The 18,773-nt window shown below is 44.4% G+C and overlaps 1 protein-coding gene across 1 annotated transcript; it reads left to right on the forward strand.

The window, feature by feature from the left end:
* Positions 1 to 6,406: 6,406 nt before the first annotated feature.
* Positions 6,407 to 17,171, forward strand: LOC117007492 (proteasome subunit beta type-2). Its single transcript, XM_033080713.1, has 6 exons — positions 6,407 to 6,550; positions 8,887 to 9,009; positions 9,577 to 9,647; positions 14,247 to 14,409; positions 16,041 to 16,090; positions 16,897 to 17,171. Exons 1-6 carry the CDS (start codon positions 6,460 to 6,462, stop codon positions 17,002 to 17,004), a joined length of 606 nt encoding a protein of 201 aa, XP_032936604.1. The 5' UTR covers positions 6,407 to 6,459; the 3' UTR covers positions 17,005 to 17,171.
* Positions 17,172 to 18,773: the final 1,602 nt, after the last annotated feature.

The raw sequence follows: 18,773 nt of genomic DNA on the forward strand, positions 1-18,773 counted from the left end.
ATACCTGTGCATGCCCACAGCTGTGGGATGGGATTGCTGTACATACACACAGCCCCAGGACAGGATCACAGCCCAAATCTATTCTGATGTGCTCCCCACTTTCTGTGTTCAAACCCATGGGATGATCAAAGCAGGATTCAGTTTGTGGGTTTTCAGCAATTCACGACTTTTAAAGATGAAAAACCTATATAATTGGATGCTTTCCTATGATCCTGTTTTATTTACTTGCTGGCAGAGTGGCTGTGAGTCCACTTCAGTTTGCATCCTGCAGAGACCCTTTTGTGCTTTATAGAGAGCATTCTCCTGGATTTTTAGGGGTTGTTCCTGGTGGTGAAGTATCTGTATAAATCAACACCTGCTTGACCCCTAGATCAAGGAACAGGACCCATGACATCCCCAGTTCACATCCCCGAAATTCTTTGGGGAAAGGGAGGACTCTTACTGGGAAGTGACAGCCCATCCCATCCCTCCCTGTGCATTCCCACACACCTGCATTCCAGACTGTCCCTTCTGTGCACCAGTGTATGAAAACCAGGGATGGCTTTCCAAGGAAATTTCCTCACTGAAATAGTTAATGAGGACTGATCCCATCCCCCAGCTCTCTCCCCCCAGCTCGCCACCCCTCTGAAAAAAAATCAGAATAATAATTAAAAGATGCCTAGAAACGCTCTTGGAAGAGCATAAATTCTGAAGATGAAAGTAAATGATTAAAATAATTAAATACTTCAAGTTGACAAGCAGAAGCAGAATCTTGCCAACGGACATTTGTCGGTAATTAGTTAATTAATCCTAACACAAATTATAAGCCATAACAAACCAGTCAGGCTGAACGCAGCCGGCTGTTCAGAATTAAACTTAGAAAAGAAGGAGTGAGAGAAAGAAGAAAGAAAAGTTTGGAGATTCTTGCAGATCTGAAGGAAGATGCTGTGCAGAAGCTGGTGTCCCTCTGGGAAGGGCAGCCAGGACAGGGGCAGGAGTTGGGGCAGAACAGGGCTGTGTTCTCACCTGGTGGGGTAGGATGCATGGAATTGGCAGTACAGAGTGGGATTTGGGATTTCCACCCTTTTTCTGTGAGTAAATACAACATAAAGGCTTCCCAGCTCTGTTTCCCACTGTGCCACTGGTACCAGTGTGCACTTGAGAGCATCCTTGCCATGGGAATGAGCTGATCTGGGCAGGACCACAGGACCTGCAGGTCCACAGGCAAGTGGGGACATTAATCCAGAGTTTCTGGAAGATGCACAGATCGGCATCTGTGAAGGGCTCAATCCTGGGGTGATGGGAGGGCAGCTGGATTGCAGCTGCCCATTAACACCCTGGAAAGTGTTTCTAGGACAGGCAGGAAAAGCAGGGTCAGCGCTTGGGAGCTGGGTCCTGCCAGGGAAACTCAGTGCAAATGATACCAGGACACGTGTGTGGTCAGCAGGGACCCAGCATGAGCCTGATGCCATCCAAATCGCTGGGAAGCTGGGGAAGATAGAACCCTTGTTCAATGGGAAGAGGTTAATGAGCTGTGGGCTGGTTTCTCACCTCCAGCCACCTCGGCTCAGCTCCAATTTTCAGCCCTAGATTAAGTGAGGTTGGTGATCCACAGGCAGGACACGGTGACTGACAGCTCATCTGCGGCTGCACTGCTGTGTTCACACGTCGAGCCGGGGCTGGGGAGGCACTGAAGGGCCAGGCCTTGCCCTTCCTCCAGCACGAAAAAGTGCTGGAGCAGCCAGAGTCAGTGTTCTGACAAGAGAGGACCTGTTCATCCCCAGCACAGGGACACTGCTGGGTGACAGACTGGGCCGAGTGACAGCTGGCAGTGCAGCTTAAGTGAGAAATGGGACATACAGGTTGCAAATGGGCTTTTAACAGCATGGAAAAGAAGGCACGAAATGTTTTGAAAGAATAAAGAGATACCAGGGAAGTGTGACTATCCCACAGATCCCACACTGTCAGAGGAGTTGCCAGTGACTGCTGTGCCATGTCTGGGCACGTATCATGTGAGGGGAAGTACGAACATGTGAGTACACATGACCATCTCCTGATGTGATTTACATGCAGGAGAGAAAGAGATTGCTTACAAGACAACGAGAATCAACACCGAAGAAATGCAAGGCCTGTCTCTTTTGGCCCAAACTCCCTGAGCTGCCTGCACAGTGGGTTCCTATTTTCCATCAAACCCATCCGGAGCTCTGCTGAAGAGAAAGTTTCATCCGCATGTGCGTGAGCATGTGTATGCGCGTGTTCTAAGTGTTTTGCATTATGTGAGCTCTGACCTTCAGAGGGGAACAGAAGGAATATTTTCCCCCCTGAGGCTAGAGTTGTCAGTGAAATGTCTGTCTTCCTTAATAATTTCAATCCGGGTGACAGGGGACAGGGCATTTTGCTCTGAACGAACGTACTGTAAAAACTGTCAGATAGAATTTGTCTCAAGAAGCAACATTTCTATCCATTCGGGGTCATAATTACAGGCATCTTATGACCTGTGGAGCAGCACATTTTTCTCAACTAAAAAAAAGGAGTCCTAAAATAGGTGGTTTGGTCTTCTGCAGAGCTTTGGATTGAACCTAAATGGAATCTAACAAACAACGGCGATCTGCAGCAGAATGCTTTCTTCGTGTTTGCTGGCTGCTTTTTAAAATCCAGAACAAACTGTGCTCCAAAATGACGTAGCAGAAAAGAGGGATAGAAATTGCCATTCACTGGGCTGGAGTAATGGCCTATTTCTCCTATATCCTGTCTCCTAACTGCCTGCCTCTCCGAATTTCCTCCACACTGACACTAGCAAGCGTCTTGTTAATGAACTGAATAAGTAACTAAATGGGTGATTAACCAAATGAGCATGACGATAATTTGATTGCGCTTTCCTCACTTTTAAAGCACAGGAAATAGTAAGAAAAGAAATAATTCAGTGACCAGGAGGAATTCAAACAGTACAGAGCTAGAGGAGCTGGGGGAAGCTTTGACTAGATGTGGCTGTCAATAAATCCCCCACAGCACTGCAGAAATCTCTGGCTAAATATTTAGATTTCTTGACTCGTGCCTCCACACAGGAGAAAAAAAAAACTATTCATTGATTTGAAGCAGCTTTTACTTTTATGGTTTGATTTTATAATTAGCAACAGTCATGAAATGGATCGTCCTGCTGTTACGTGCAGTTATGAGTCACACACAGCTCAATGCTGGACATCATTTTGGAGTCACCAGACTGGGTTTATGTAGCAGAGCATGCAGTGCCTGCTGCTTCTCCACCTGACTGAAGACTGAGTGATAAATCAGACTGGGAGAGGGAACACAAAGTTACCACAGTGGGAAAATGGTCTGCACTGCTGGGGAGGGAGAAATGCAAAACCAGAGAAATAACAACACCCTATCCTTGGCCATCCCAGGTGGAAAATCTCACCGTGGAAAATCTTCCCCACCCCAAGCAGACAATGGTGACCGTGGCAGAAGCACAGGGAAAGAGCATCTGGCAGAGGAGCAGGGCCCCAGCTGGACTCTGGAAGGCTCTCACCTGCAAGATCAATCCTGCCAGAGACACAAATGTTAATCAGCCGTTGGCAGGGCAGGTTACAATCCATTTTCACCTGTACACTCCAATGGATGCCCTGTTCTTGCCATCACAGCTGGAGGAGAAACACTCAGCAGTGAGTCTGGGAGTGAGGAGCAGAGCAGCTCTGGGAGGCAGAGGGATGCCTGTAGGATTCACAGAACCAGGCACTGACATTCCCCAACATGTTTGCCAAGAATGAAAAAAAAACTCTTGGAAGGAGTTTTGCTGGTGGTGGGCAAGGAGGACAGTCCCTCCACACTGATGTTAGCCTGGGAAATATCTGGAGGGGGGAATGGGGCATCCCAAGGTCAGAACAATCCCTCTGCAATGTTGCTGTGCCCTTGAGAGCAAGCACTGAAGAGAGATGCCAACAGCTGGGAGAGCCAAGCACAGGATTTAAATCCTACTGACAAACACCTCCATCCAGGTAGTGTCTAACACTGTCAAAGCAAACATGTGAAAGAGATTCTGTAGCTTTGCTCACTAAAACTTCAGCAAGAGCTGCTCTCCAGGGACTCCAAGGCATTGTGGTGGGAAGGACAGAGCCAGACTTGGCACCAGGGTTGCCACAGCCTGGGCATGGGAAGAACAAGGCAAGCCTTGTCCCTGCCCATCCCTGAGGGGAATCTGTTAAAACACACCATATTTAGGCCTATAGGAAGTCAGTTCCAGGAGCTCTGTGGAGCCCAGACAGGGAGATTAGGAGCAAAGCCCCATGTAAGCCTTGCAGGGTTCATTTTGGGGTTGGTGATCTGAACTGCATGCTCCAGCAGCCAGAGAGAAGCTCAGTGAATCAAGACACTTCTATTCCCATCCACTCCGATACCCTGCCCTGTGATCTCCTAAATCACTTCTCCTCTCTGCACCTTCATTTCCTGCACCTGAAACAGCAAGAACATGAGAAATTTTTTTTTTTCCCTTTTCTGGCAAGTAGGAGCTCCTGCAGGAATCTTCATCCAGGCATTCCTAATATTGTCTTTATTAATATCATATTGACAGACAACAAAGTACAAAAGCTGGTGCAAGCACTGCTCAAACGATCCCTGGAATGACAAATCCCTCCCATCCTACCATCCCAGGTCACACCACAGCCCCACACTGCTCATATGAGATGGAGACTGAGCAGAAAACAGCTCAGATCATTCAGGACAGCATTTCCCAGCCCAAGGCAGCAGCAACGCACTCGGTATAGCCCTTCTGGCAGAAGAGCAGGATATTGGCATCACCACATTGGGGACAGAGGTAGAACACGCAGAGTTCCTCCTCCTCTGCCACATTTAGGGCACTGTGTTCTCTGTAAAAGGTGTTCTCCTGCTCCCACAGGAATGCCAGTATCCTGTGAGGCTACTCACAGCTTTTCCCTTTGGAATATCCCCATGGAGGTCGTGGAGCAAACCACATAAACACACCTAACTGCAGAGTTTGTCCTGAAAATAAAACAGGCAAGAGGCAATGGCCTAAAGCTGAGAGAGAGGAAATTCACTTTAGATATTAAAAAAATGTTCAGTGTTCACATGGTCACACATTGGAACAGGCTGGGGAGGTTGTGGAGTCCATGGAGGCATCCAAGAGGAGCTGGGTGCTGTGGTTCCAGGGGCAGTGCTGGTTGAGGGACTGAATGATCTTAAATCCAACTGTAAACTTTCTTTTTGTCCCTGGTAGTTGTTTTACCAGGACCTGAGAGTGCTGATATCCATCAGCCATCTCTCAGGAGCTCACATCAGCCAGCAGAGAAAGACCGGAGCCTTGCTTGTGTTCCACAAGAATCTTTATTTCATGCCAAGGGTGGGCAAGCAGGATTCTCTCAGAGACAAAGGGCACACAGTCACATTTATAGGTTCAGGGGGGATTCAAACTACAGCCAATAAAAGTTTATACAAAGAACAGCATCCAATCTGAGTGAGAAGTTCTAAAGATGAACTGACCAATTACACAAACTAATTTCTAACCAATTATCTTCCAAAGTGTTAGAGAGTGACCAAATTCTTAAGGAATTTGGCTCAGCCTTGGTATCTAGGAGACTTTATCTATTATAGCAAGTTCCAGGGGCCAGGGGAAGATGGCTTTGGAGGGATTGTATCATCCACATCCAACCTTGATGATTCCATGAAAATCTTACATGGATGCAGAGCTCAGTGGAGGGCAGGGTGGTGGCTCTGGACTGAGAGTGATCTTGGAGGTCTTTTCCAACCTCAGTGCCTCATTCAGCCACCCCGTGTCTCTGGAATCTTTTCCACCTTGAACCATCCCCGTGATTCCAAAGGGATGGTGCTCAAACCCCATCCTTTTCTACGTTTATCCATCCCGTGATTTCAAAGGGATAGAACTTGACCCTCATCCTTTTCCACCTTTAATCACCCTGTGATTCCAAAGGGATAGAACTCGACTCCCATACTTTTCCACCTTTAACCATCCTGTGATTCCAAAGGGATAGAACTCGAACGCTCATCCTTTTCCACCTTTAACCATCCCGTGATTCCAAAGGGATAGAACTCGAACGCTCATCCTTTTCCACCTTTACCCATCCTGGGATTCCAAAGGGATAGAACTCGACTCCCATCCTTTTCCACCTTTAACCATCCCGTGATGCCAAAGGGATGGAACTGGAACCCATATCCTTTTCCACCTTTAACCACCCTGTGATTCCAAAGGGATGGAACTTGACCCTCATCCTTTTCCACCTTTAACCACCCTGTAATTCCAAAGGGATGGAACTTGACCCTCATCCTTTTCCACCTTTATCCACCCCGTGATTCCAAAGGGACGGAACCGTCCCCCTCAGATTCCCGCCCCCCCCACTCCCCTCAGGGCTCCACGGCCCCGCGCGGGCGGCGGCTCTCGCGAGCGGTGACGTCATCGGCGCGCGCGGGCGCGCAGGCGCGGCGGGGCGGGCCGGGCCGCGCTGTGTCACGGCCATGGAGTACCTGATCGGCATCCAGGGCCCCGACTACGTCCTGGTGGCCGCGGACACGGTGGCGGCCACCAGCATCATCCAGATGAAGCACGGTGAGACCCTGGGGGGTGCCGGGGTCCTGTGCTGAGCCCTGGCACGGTGGGGTGTCGCAGGGCCGCGGGTGTGAGCGCGGTGTGCGCGGTCGGGGTGCTGCGGGCCCGCCGCTCGGCCTGAGGGGAGGCCGCTCACAGGGTGGAGGTTTCTCGGTGTGAGCGCTGCCGGGCGCTTCAGGGGAGGTGTAGTCGCTGTAGGAAGTGCCCGGCGGCCTCTGGAGCGCGGAGCCAAAGTTGCTCCGGGTAAAGTCCCCGATCCTGACCGAGTGTGACCGCTCTGTGTTGGGCTGGCAGCTTAATTTACCTGTTCAGGTGAGCCCAAACCTCGCTCTGCACAGCAGTGTTAGAAAACCGCACAGGGATAACGATGTGTGGCAGGAGGTGCTCATTTGTGCCTAATTCTGGTAAAACGTAATTCATTGGGAGAAAAGGGATTATGGGGACTAAAAGTATCAGTGAAACTCACAGCACTGGGCTCAGGAGCCAGGCTGAAACGTGGCTTTGGTTTCTTTGTGTGGTAACACATCTAAGTCTCTGTAATTCTCTAAAATCAGTTTTTCTTACTGCTGTTATAATGATCTAGACTGAAACTTATTCCAATCTAAAGACTGTGTTTTAGTAGCTCTTTAAAAAAAAAGCAGTAGAATAGAGGATTGCTAGATCCATACAAATGAATATAAATAAATATCTATAAAAATGTTATAGCACTGTTTTTACCTCAAATGTTTCACTTCAAGTCTGTGATAGCCAATTGGAGATGGTGGTACAAAATAAAAATTTAATCACTTTAAATAATGTTTTCTAGGTTAATATTGGTTCCAAATAGGTATGTTCACAAGCTTTAAGGAAAATGTACTTTGACCATAGGATTTAATTGCTTTTACTGAGGTGGGGAGCCTATAAATTTCAGATCTATATATAGAATATTTATTTGTAAATTAATTTCAGCCTGGAGAAATTTTGAGGTGACCTAATTCCCCCTTCCAGTACCTGAAAGGAGCCTGCAGGAAAGATGGAGAGAGACAATTTACACGGGCTTGGAATGACAGGACAGAGGGAACAGCTTCCCACTGCCTGAGGAGAGGGCTAGATGGGATTTTGGGGAAGGAATTGTTCCATGGGAAGGTGAGGAGGCCCTGCCACAGGTGCCCAGAGAAGCTGTGGCTGCCCCCCCCATCCCTGGAAGTGTCCAAGGCCAGGTTGGACAGGGCTTGGAACAGCCTGGAACAAGGGAAAGTGTCCCTGCCACGGCAGGGGATGGACTTTAATCCCAATTTTTTTGGTCCCTTCCAAGCCAGGTCTGGGATTGTAAGGGCTGGGCAGTGTCAGTGGCTCCAGACAGCAGCTCCAGTGCTGTGGTAGTTTTGACATCATTTTAGAGGATTGTGACACTTTGTGGCTGTCTTGCAGCAGAGATTATTCAGCAGCATTTAGTGAGCTGGAGGGGAAGCTCAGAGCTGGAGGCTTGGAGTTCATCCAAGCCCTTGGTGGAGAGAAGGGATTTTCCCTTCTGTCTGTCCGGGATGTCCAAGTGCCAGATACCTGCTCTGGTGGGAGGAGAGTCTGTGAGCACAGGATTGTCTTCAGCACTGTCACTGCAACAACTTGAATCCCCTCAAACACCCACAAACTTAAAACTGTGTTAAACTGCAGTTATGACTAAAAATATGGATTTATTTCCTGTTAATAAGTGGGCTTTGGTGTGATTTATAATCATTAGGATTTATAATCGTTACTTTAATTTTTGTTCTCTTTGGTTGTTTGATTTGGTTTTTTCCACAAAAAATGACAAGGAAAATAAATATTTCTGGAAAAGCCTCATTCACATAAGATTCTGGTTTTGGGGACTCCTGGATATAAGGAAAAGGGCATCATTTGGCATGGAATTTTTTCCTGGATTTCCTAAGATTGCTTTTGCTCAATGTGTTGATACTTCAGCTTTATATTAAATTATTTACTTTTATTGCTGAATATTTGAATAAAGTTGAATATTCACTGAGCAAAATTCTTGCTCCTGATCCCTTTGATGCTTTGAACACAACATTCTGTGTGAAGCTTTATTCTTTCCTACCTTGCTTCTAATGTAGGAAATACTGTTTCTGGAATGCCTCCCTTAAGAGCTTTGTTTCTCTTTAACAACTCTTGTGTTCTGTGTCAGCAGCTGTGAGACACCAAATGTCAGTGTTTGCTCAGAATGGCTTTTCACTGTTGCTCCAGGTCATGATGCAGTTATCCAAATCTCTTTCTTCTGTAAAGTCCTGATACATCAGGATATTGGCAAAATAATTTATTCTTCCTCATGGCCGTGGCACTCAATGTTATTTTTCTTTGTCTAGACCATGACAAAATGTTTAAGATGAGTGAAAAGATCCTACTGCTGTGTGTGGGGGAGCCTGGAGACACGGTGCAGTTTGCAGAATACATCCAGAAAAATGTTCAGCTCTACAAAATGAGAAATGGTGAGTGAAGCAGGACAGGGCCTGAGGGTTGGGAGCAGAGCTAAGGGTGGTTTCCAGGTGAATGTTGGTGGAAAGTGCTGTTCTCAAACATTCTGTAAAGATTTCCACATTTTTAATGTCCAGCAAAGGTGATAATGGGGGCAGGATGCAGAAATAGAGTTTGGATTGTACAGTATAAACTAAATGGTTTATCCAGATCCCAGCAAATTTCTTGGCAACATAAATGACAAAAACATTTTACAAACAGACTTACTATTCTCTTAATATGTCCATTGCAACTGTTAGCAATTCTTCTGATATATTGGACAAAAAAGTTAAGCTACATGTCCTTAATATTTTAATTTTTTGAAACCATGTTTTTCTGTGGTCCATAGAAAAAGGAACTACCCAAAGTCTGAGGTTCCTGTTTATGCCTGTAGCTTTCAGAATAAACCAGAATTAGACAAAAGGCACTGCATTTTGTCACCAGAGAACATTTTGTTATTTCAAAGCAGGAATGGGAAGGTGGGAGGTGAAACATGGATGATTTGGGCTGATACTAAATAAACAGTCACATTTCTTCTGCAGGTTATGAATTGTCTCCCACTGCAGCTGCAAACTTCACCCGGCGAAACCTCGCGGACTATCTCCGGAGTCGGGTGAGTAACAGCTGGCAGATTCTGGCAAAGGCTTCCAGAAACATTTCCATCCTCAAATAATGGAGTCTGAAAAAGGTGGGAGCTTCTGTCTGAATTTGGAACTGGCTGCTCAGGGACATAGTGGGGTCAATGAACGTGGCATTCAGTGCTCTGCTCTGGGTAACAAGGGGTTGGGGTCACAGGTTGGATTTCAGGATCTTGGAGATCTTCTCCAGCATCAATGATTCTGAGATTCTGTGAGTTCACATTGCTGAAATATTGTCTTAGTTAAATAGTATTTGATTTGCTTATTTTAAAAACTTATCACATCACTTATCAATAACTTATACAACCGTAAACTTAAAATTCCAGCCTTGGGCCCAATAAACACTTTGTCACACACTGCAGATGTGAAGTGAATTAAACTTCTTGAACATCCAGATAAGGTTGTGAGTTTTCATGCAAATGCACCAAATCCGTTTAATCTTCTTGGAAAATGATTTCATAGAGCAAAGCTGTTTGATGTAGTTAGGAAAACAAGTGCCTTTTGTAAACAGCAACATGAGGCTTTTGGTAAATACCACATCCAAGTTGGGGTTGTGTTTTCAAGTTACTGAGCTGCAATTACTGATGTTTCCCAGGATGATTTTTTTCAAAATATAAAAAGCTGCTGTGAGGGGGCAAACAAACCTTTAATGATCCAAGGTTAGGAAACATTTCATTGAAAAGAATGTTAATGCTCTATATGAAAGAAAACAGGAAGAAAGAAGATGTTGAGAATGAAGCTGATCAGCTCTGCCAGGGATGGAGTGTGGGTTAAATTGTTTTGCTGTTCTAACAGTTCACTGCTTGGGCCTGGAATCAGGTTTAGTAGCAAATAAAGGCCAGTATTAACCTCAGAACTGTATTGTTGAGAACTATACATGTGGAGTGAGAGTTCTTCCAGAACTCATCCTCAGGAAGAGCCAGAGATTATTGTTCTCCTTTCTGATGGGGATCACAGCTGCAGGTAGCAATTTTTCCTTGTGGGTCCCTTCCAGCTCAGGATATTCTGTGATTCCACCTGGTTTCAATGGCTTTAAATCCAACTGCATGGCTGGCAGGTGATGGTTGGCAGTGATGGTGTTTGCTTTAGCTTGTGTTGAGGTGTGATTTGGAAGGTCTGTGTGTGTTCTGTGCATTCCTGTGCAGTTCTTGAGGCTGGTGTGAAGCAGTGATGCTGTTGGGGCCTGGCCCTGGTGCTGAAGGCTCATCTCAGGGACATCTGACTTGCACAGATGAGACTGAGTGTCCTGTCCCCTTTGAGCAGATGCAGCTATTTCTTACATATGATTTAAAGTACCTTTAACAGGCTTTTTGGTAAACCTGCCCATCAGGAGGCAGCACTGATGTGGCACCTTTGTCTCCCTCTGTGCCACATCCCTCGGGGCTGATCCTCCCTGTGGCTCTGCTCCTTCCTGAGCCCACGCCTGTCTTCCAGCTCACCTGTTCCAGATGGGCAGCAGAGTGGGGAGGACACTGGCAGAGGCAGATGTGTTTATTTACTGGAGACAAAACGCTGCTCTAGTGCAGATGGCAACGCCCCAGGGCATGTGGCGCTCTCTGACACTGCTGTCACACTACACTGATCCCCACATTGCAGGCAGAACCTTTTTTCTCTAGCTGTAGCACTTCATGGTTTGTTTGTGGCATTTAGAATTTGACAATACAAGCCTTGCCATCAGAGTTGGGTTTTTTTCTGTGAATTTTGTTACATTTTCATCGTAATATGTGGAATAACAGGAGGATTAACATTAGTGCTTGGTATCTATTGAAACTGCATAAGGGATTCCTAGAGGCTACTAATGTAGTCATGTGGATCATGAAAATAAAAATTAAGAGGTAAAACATGCCAGCACTTGCTGTTAGGAGTGGGAAAATAGTTGAGAAGTAAAAAGTTTGGTGGAGAAAAGGTAGTTTGTTGTTTTATTGGCACTCACTGTATGAAGCTGTTCTAGGAGGCCAGAAGGTGTATGAACAGGGAGGTTAAACTGCAGCAGGACTTTCTCAGGCATTTAGGCTCTTGTTGTGGCCAATATTAAAATAGAGCTTGTTCTGCGTTGTTCATCACCATCTGGGTTCCTCCCTGTTACCCAGTTGGATTTCTGTTTATATATTACTATTGAGGCAATCCTTGAAGGTGCTTGGCTTTCATGGAGGTGAGTGGTGTTGTAGTGACAGGACAATGGTGAGTGGCCTTAAGTGAAGGAGGGCAGGGTTAGATTGGATATTGGGATGAAATTGTTCCCTGTCAGGGTGGGGAGGCCCTGTCACAGAGGCCCTACCCAGAGAAGCTGTGGCTGCCCCTGGATCCCTGGAGTTGTCCAAGGCCAGGTTGGACAGGGCTTGGAACTTTGTAGGATAGTGGAAGTGTCCCTGCCCATGGCTGAGGGTGGAATGGCATGATCTTTAAGGTCCCTTTCAACCCAAACCATTCCAGGATTCTGTTGTTACCTGTTCCAGCACCTCACCTGGTTCACCTGCTGAATCCAGTGCAGGTTCCACAGCCGAGGTTGTGTGTGGGAATAGGAGGAACAACCCCCTGCCCTCCAAAGGTGATGAAGTTCAGTCTCTGGTTGTGATGCTGTTTAATTATAGGTGACAGGGTCTGGCTGGATTCCAAAGGCAGCTTTCAGCTCCTCTCCCCATGTCCACACTTGGCAGGAAGCTTCCTTGCTCCCACCTTTCCCCCCTCGCTGTGACTTTGGCTTCCGCCAGATGTCACGGGGCTGTGCCACCACCGAGCTGGGGTTGGGCTGTTCAGCACAACTGTGCTCTTCAGCTGTAAATTCTGAACAATTTCACACATCTCCTAATTGCTGTCGTTATTTTAAATCAAACAGCACCAAGTGCAAAACTACTTGGGATGAGAAATGGTGCTTCTGTAGGAAGGGAAGTTTGGGTTAAAAATAATGTCCTGGAGTGTCAGCCATCACTCATTTGATGGCCCTGTAACCACACCAGCCTTGTAAAGAGTTGAGAATTGTTGGCATGGACCAAGTTACAGAAGTCAGGGAAAGCTGCCTTTGGAATGGACAAAAGGATTGGGATACCAGAAATGTCAGTCCCAGCATCGAGGTGTTACGCTGCAAATTTCCTTTATAATCATGGAAGGAGTAAATAGATTATGTATATTTGCTAATGTTTAAATCCTGCCTTTCTGGAATAATAAGGCATGGGGGATAAGTATTTACATTTGAGTTTTAAGAAGTCTCAGAGACCATTAGCAGGAGAACTTAAAACTGAAAATCAGTTTACAGATGGGTTTAAGTCTGTGTAACACCATTTATTTATGGTTGAGTATCTCGCATATGCCAATGTTGGTAATTCCAAGTCACACAATAATTTGAGTGATCTTGTGTCATGGCTCTTAAATATCAACTTGTGTGATGTTTCAGAATAAATAAATGATGAAATACAGCCTAATTAAACCAATACAGCTGCATGCTAACTTCTTTCCAAATATTCTTGGATGCTTTGAAGATTAAATCACACAATTTAAAGTGATGTTTTATATATAACTGTAGCCTGCTTTATTCTTTCATACTGTCTGAAAGTAAAAATATAGTGGCATGTGAATTTTGTGTGTGTGTGTGTATGTGGAAATTTACTGCATTGAGTATCAAAATGAACTTTTCCTATGATGCAGTTAATGTTTTGGCTTTAGGGTGAAATTCTGTTTGCTTTTTTAATCTGGTGGTTGCATCATCATTTTTTTTCTTATTTTGTTGCTTTGTTGATTCAGGCTTTCCAGCAGTTTGGAGATATCCTGTTAGTACAATTAATTTAATAAGAAACATTGTGTAGATATGGAAATACTGGAAGTATATAAAAGCTGCTTTTAAAAATACATACAATGCCCAAATTTTTTCTGATCCTACGTTTAAAAATAATGCAGTGCACGTGTGTTTCATGGTCTTACAAAGTACAGATCTTGGAAGGAGATGTAGGAGAAGAAGAGATGTCTGATTTATTCATGATGGTGGAACACTAAACCCAGAGCATGGAGTATACTGCCAAATATTAAAGATTAAACTTGGTACATGCAATAAAAACCAAATTGCCAGTGAACAGGACACTGTGTGTAACTGCACTGTGTGAGAGCTTTCATACGTGCTGAGACGGGCCGAGCTCACTGGGAGGGGACTGGGAAGAGAGCAAAGAGCAGGTTAAATGAACAAAGAGTTCTTAGAAACTGCAAAATGTTCACGTTGTGCTCACGTGTCAGCAGTAAAAATCCACAAGTTTTATGTTGAGGTGAAAGAATCTGGCGTGAAAACGGCATTCAAGTTTTTTAAAGTTTGAGTGTGCTGTGAAAGCTGTAAAAAAAACCCCAAACACACTGGTTTTCAAGAGAGTAAGAGTTCTATGTTTTTATTTGCTTGTGCAGTCCATGTTACCTACCAGAAGACCTGATCACCTTTAGCTTGAGACCCACAATGTGCTGCAGACAGGATTGATGGAGCATTTTATGATAAGGAATTGAGTAATCAGCTCTGCTGCTGTTCCCTGGTGCATGGGGAATCAGGATTCAAAGATTTGGTGTGAGTGCTGTAACAAAAATGTCATTTCTCTTGGCAGACCCCTTACCATGTGAACCTTCTCCTGGCTGGCTATGATGACCATGAGGGCCCTGCCCTGTACTACATGGATTACCTGGCAGCTCTGGCTAAGGCTCCTTTTGCAGCACATGGATATGGAGCATTCCTTACCCTCAGCATCCTTGACCGCTATTACAAGCCAGGTGAGTGGAGCCACTGGACAGGAAAATTCTCCTGCTTCAATTTAGGCCTTGAGTTTATTAACCAGGGAGACTGACATTTGCTGAATCAGGTGGCATTGCTGTGGTGCAACAGATTGGAACTTGACTTTTTGTTAGATAAATGGAGCTCAAAAGGTTGCCTTTGGTTTTGCTAGCATGGTGAAGGAAAACCAGTCAACTCCTTAATGTTTTTTTCCTATTTGCAGCATAACAGACTGGGAGTAAAGGACATTTCAGTTATTCTAAAACATGATTAGACTTTCCTGGATCATTGGCAGCTGATAGTCTGCTTTTGATAAATAACAGTTTGACAACTTTATCTTCTTGCTCGTCTCTTGGCTCTGACAGGAACATTTTCCAAGAGTATCAGTATTCAGAGGCCAGTCCCAGATCCCACTGCTCCATATCTTGGATTGGCTTTGTGTGTGATAAATTAAAAACATTCAAGTGCAAAGATATTCCTAGCAAGATCATCTCCAGCACTCTGAAGTGGTGGTGATGAATCAAAGAATATGGAATGGTTTGGTTTGGAAGGAGCCTTAAAGCTCATCTCGTTTCACCTCCTGACATGGGCAGGGACACCTTCCACTATCCCAGGGTGCTCCATGCCCTGTCCAACGTGGCCATGGACACTTCCAGGAATGGGGCAACCACAGCTTCTCTGGGCAGCAGAGAGATTTTAGACTGATTCACAGTTCTGTGCATGCTCATCATAACTCTTGTACATGTTTGTACCTGTCTAAGCTTTTAGCTTTAGAATCATAATCCACTGCCAAGGAATAAACATGGCCCCATCCCCACTGTGCAGATAAGGAAATGTGCAAAGCATGGAATATTGTTAATCTGACATCTTTGGCTTTAGCTACAAACTATTTGACTCCTGTGTGCAAAGCTGAGTTTAAGTTATTATCTCTGCTCTGAGATTAGAAATCCTTTCATCTGCCTCCTTCAAGAAATGTAGCTAGAAACGGATCATTTTCATTTAACTTGACTGAGCAGTGAATGCAGGTCTGGAACAAAGCCTAGAAAGAAGTTTTAGACCCATAGACCTTGTTTGTTTTCTAGTCATGTCCCTTAACAATCTATTGTTCCATTTTCACCATTCCTTGTGGAACAGAGGAAAATAATGAACTTCATTGTCATGCCTTGTCACCCCTATAGAGTGCTGGATTTTATCCTGAAGTGTGAGAATAGCAGGAGCATCCCACACGTGCCTTGCCCTTTATTGAGCTCATACCCAGCAGGAGCATCACACTAAACCCATCTCCACCTCCTGCCCTGGACTCACAGCCAGCTGGGGCAGCTGGAGCTGATTTAGAGCTGCAATAAACTGGAGGAGAGGGAGGTGCTGGGCTTCTCTGAGCCAGGCCCTGGCCATGGGAGGCAGAATTCCGTCATGCTTCCCATTCCCTGTAACAAATCGATTCTCAATGGCTTGTTGCGGCGTGAGCACTGTGGTGCAGGGCGTCCTCAGGACATCTGGAAAGTGTTTTCTGTGGGCTGGGAAGGAGAGGTTTTGGTGCTCAGCTGAAAAGTTGTTTAAATTTAATAAAAGTTTCTTTGGAGAGAGATGGCCTCTAATGAAATCAATCTGTGGATGTTTTCCCTTTCAGGTATCACACGTGAGGAAGCTGTGGAGCTCTTAAAAAAATGTCTAGAGGAGGTGAGTTGCTGAACTCAAGCCCTGGTGCTCCTGAGAAAGGAATGTTTGTTTGCATTCATTCACTGATACTTTCCTGTTCCTCTTGTTGCATTTCTTGCTGCCTTTGCCAGAAGGGTAATAAAGGCACTGGCCAGATGTGGAATAGCTACTGAGGAAAAGGATTTGCAGGCAGTTGCATTGCCTTTGCACGGTTCACATCCTCCAGAACACAAACTTCTGCTTTATTCGTGCTTGGCATAATATTGATCCAGACTTTTTCCTCTTATGTTTCTTCTGAACATACTGCAGCATCCTTGTCACTTGTGTCACACTTAAGAGCTCTTAGAAGTGTATATTAATTCTTTTTCAGCTTGTGAAGGGATACCTGAGGTAAAGCCTTGACCTAAAGTTCATGACCAATTTTAGTGTAAACATTAGACTCCAGACATTTCAGACACCAAGGCTTTTATTGTAGGAAAATACTCTTTATGCTTGTCTTTAAGAGATTGATATGAATGTAACATCAAGAAGTGCTCTGAAGAGGTCCTGTTAGAAATATCTTTGTGATATGTACACTTTGTGTCCAAAATTTTAGCCCACTCTAGTTTTCCTGCTTAAATCTTAACAGACCTGGCAATTTTGCATCTCTACCCAAGGCTCTTACAACAAACTCCCACTAATTCACTCCTGAGCAGTGAAAAAACCCACTCTAATTCCTAATATTTCAGGTCACTAGAACCAGGATGGAAATTTAAAGTAGACTTTCCTCTTTTATTTAAACTTTGAGTGAATCCCATTTCTTCTGTCTTTTTGTCTTTGCTGAACAGCTTCAGAAACGTTTCATCCTCAACCTGACCTCCTTCAACGCCCGGTTCATTGACAAGGAGGGCATCCATGAAGTGGACAATATACCCCTTACCAAAGTGGAGTCCTAACCCTCAAGATCTTTCTTCAACAGTCTTCTAGTTTTGTTCTCTCTTGGTTTTTTGTTTTTTTTTTTTCTATTCATTTGAAGCACACGAGTAATGTACTGCAGTGGGAGCTCGAATAAAGCCTGGTACTGCAGTGGAAGCTTGAATAAAGCCTGACATTTATATAGCCAGTTTTATCTTTTTATTCCACTGATCTTTCCTGAGAGGATTTGGGTAAATTGTTCCACAGTGAAGGTGAAACTTGATTTAAAGTTCATGGGGGCCACATTGAGTTATTTATCTTTCCTCATCTGAGATTTTACTGCTCTCCAAATTTCTTATTTGTGGGAAAACTGTATTTTCTAGGTGACATTGTGCTGTCATCCCTCTCATCACTAAAGCTCAGCAAACCCCACACAAATGGTCTATGCCAGACATTCAGCATCTACTTTATTTTTCAAAGGTGCTGCCACTCTTTGCTGTATAAAATAATAATCAGGTTTTCAAAGACATTTGCTTTTGATAGAGTTTTTTTTTTAAACTTGAATTAGATTGATACAAAGGTTTTAAAGTAGAATGGATTTTAAAATGTACTTTTTACTCACCTGACAATAGTTCTGTTACTGGGATAGAGCATTCTGCTGGCACAGTGGGTTCATAACTACATTAAATAGAATTTAGGTAGCATTTTAAATAGAAACTAATGTATCAGTTGTGTGATTTTTCTTAATTGATGTGTCTGTACATTTAGAAGTACATGAAAGCAGTTTTGTGAGAAATTAAACTGCAGTAGTGCTCATAAATCTTTGAATTACTCTCAGCTAGCTAGAGTTTTGTTTCCTTGAGAATAATCCTTGATGATCCATCTAGGCTCAGGATGTTGCTTCCCTATAAAACCCCCATTCATGGAACAGCCTCAGATAATTATCATGTGACTGATACTTGTGGTCTGCCCAGAAGTGATTCTTCTGAGAACAGTTTTTGGTGTGACTCCTTCCCTACTTGAATTTGCATTAAAATTGCTCTGGGTGCTTATTTTATGTTTGAATAAGCTCAGAAAAAGAATCTTGGAGATAGGGCAGATGTGTACAGGATTGTGTGCTGATTGATAGTTTGTGTGTTGTGGCATAGCACCCAAGTTCTCAGCAGGAAAAGGTGAGTGGCAGACTTAACTGTTAATTTGTCTAAGCTTTTTGGCCTTACCTCAGTAGTGTGTTTGAGAAGGTTTGTTCCTTCCGAAAAGGATGTTGTCAGTCTTAAATGTATTCCTGTCTTCTGGAATGGATGAGAACTGGATGAGATTGAGACTTGCTTAATAACACAGAAGAAATTTGCAGCTCCAGTGCCTTAACTCACCCTGCTTCTTACTTAAATCTGATTCTTCCCTGGAGTCCCATCAGGCTTTGTAGTTTAATTTTTTCCAGAATGAGTTTAATTACAGCTGATTTTGCTGTAATGGCTACAGTGGCTGCAATAGCTTTTATTTAAGGCCAATGGCACAGAACTCTGAAACATTTTGCTAAAACTCACTTTATCTCTTGAAAACCTTTTAAACTTTTACACTCAGCTGTCCCCAGCCTGATGATTTCCTCTTGGCAGGTCACATTTAACACGAGCAGAGTCGGAGTGTTGTCGTTCTGCCACTGAAATCTCACCCCTTCGTGTTGCATTAATGTACTTGTTTAGCTTAATGCAGCATCTCTAATTTATTTTACCACTGATGTTGAATGTTTTTGCAGGTTTCTTGTCTCATTTCAAACTCATCAGTGCAGAGGGGCTGAGCTGATGTGATA

The sequence above is a fragment of the Catharus ustulatus genome, chromosome 26 (genome assembly GCF_009819885.2).
Source record: "Catharus ustulatus isolate bCatUst1 chromosome 26, bCatUst1.pri.v2, whole genome shotgun sequence".
Classification (NCBI taxonomy): domain Eukaryota; kingdom Metazoa; phylum Chordata; class Aves; order Passeriformes; family Turdidae; genus Catharus; species Catharus ustulatus.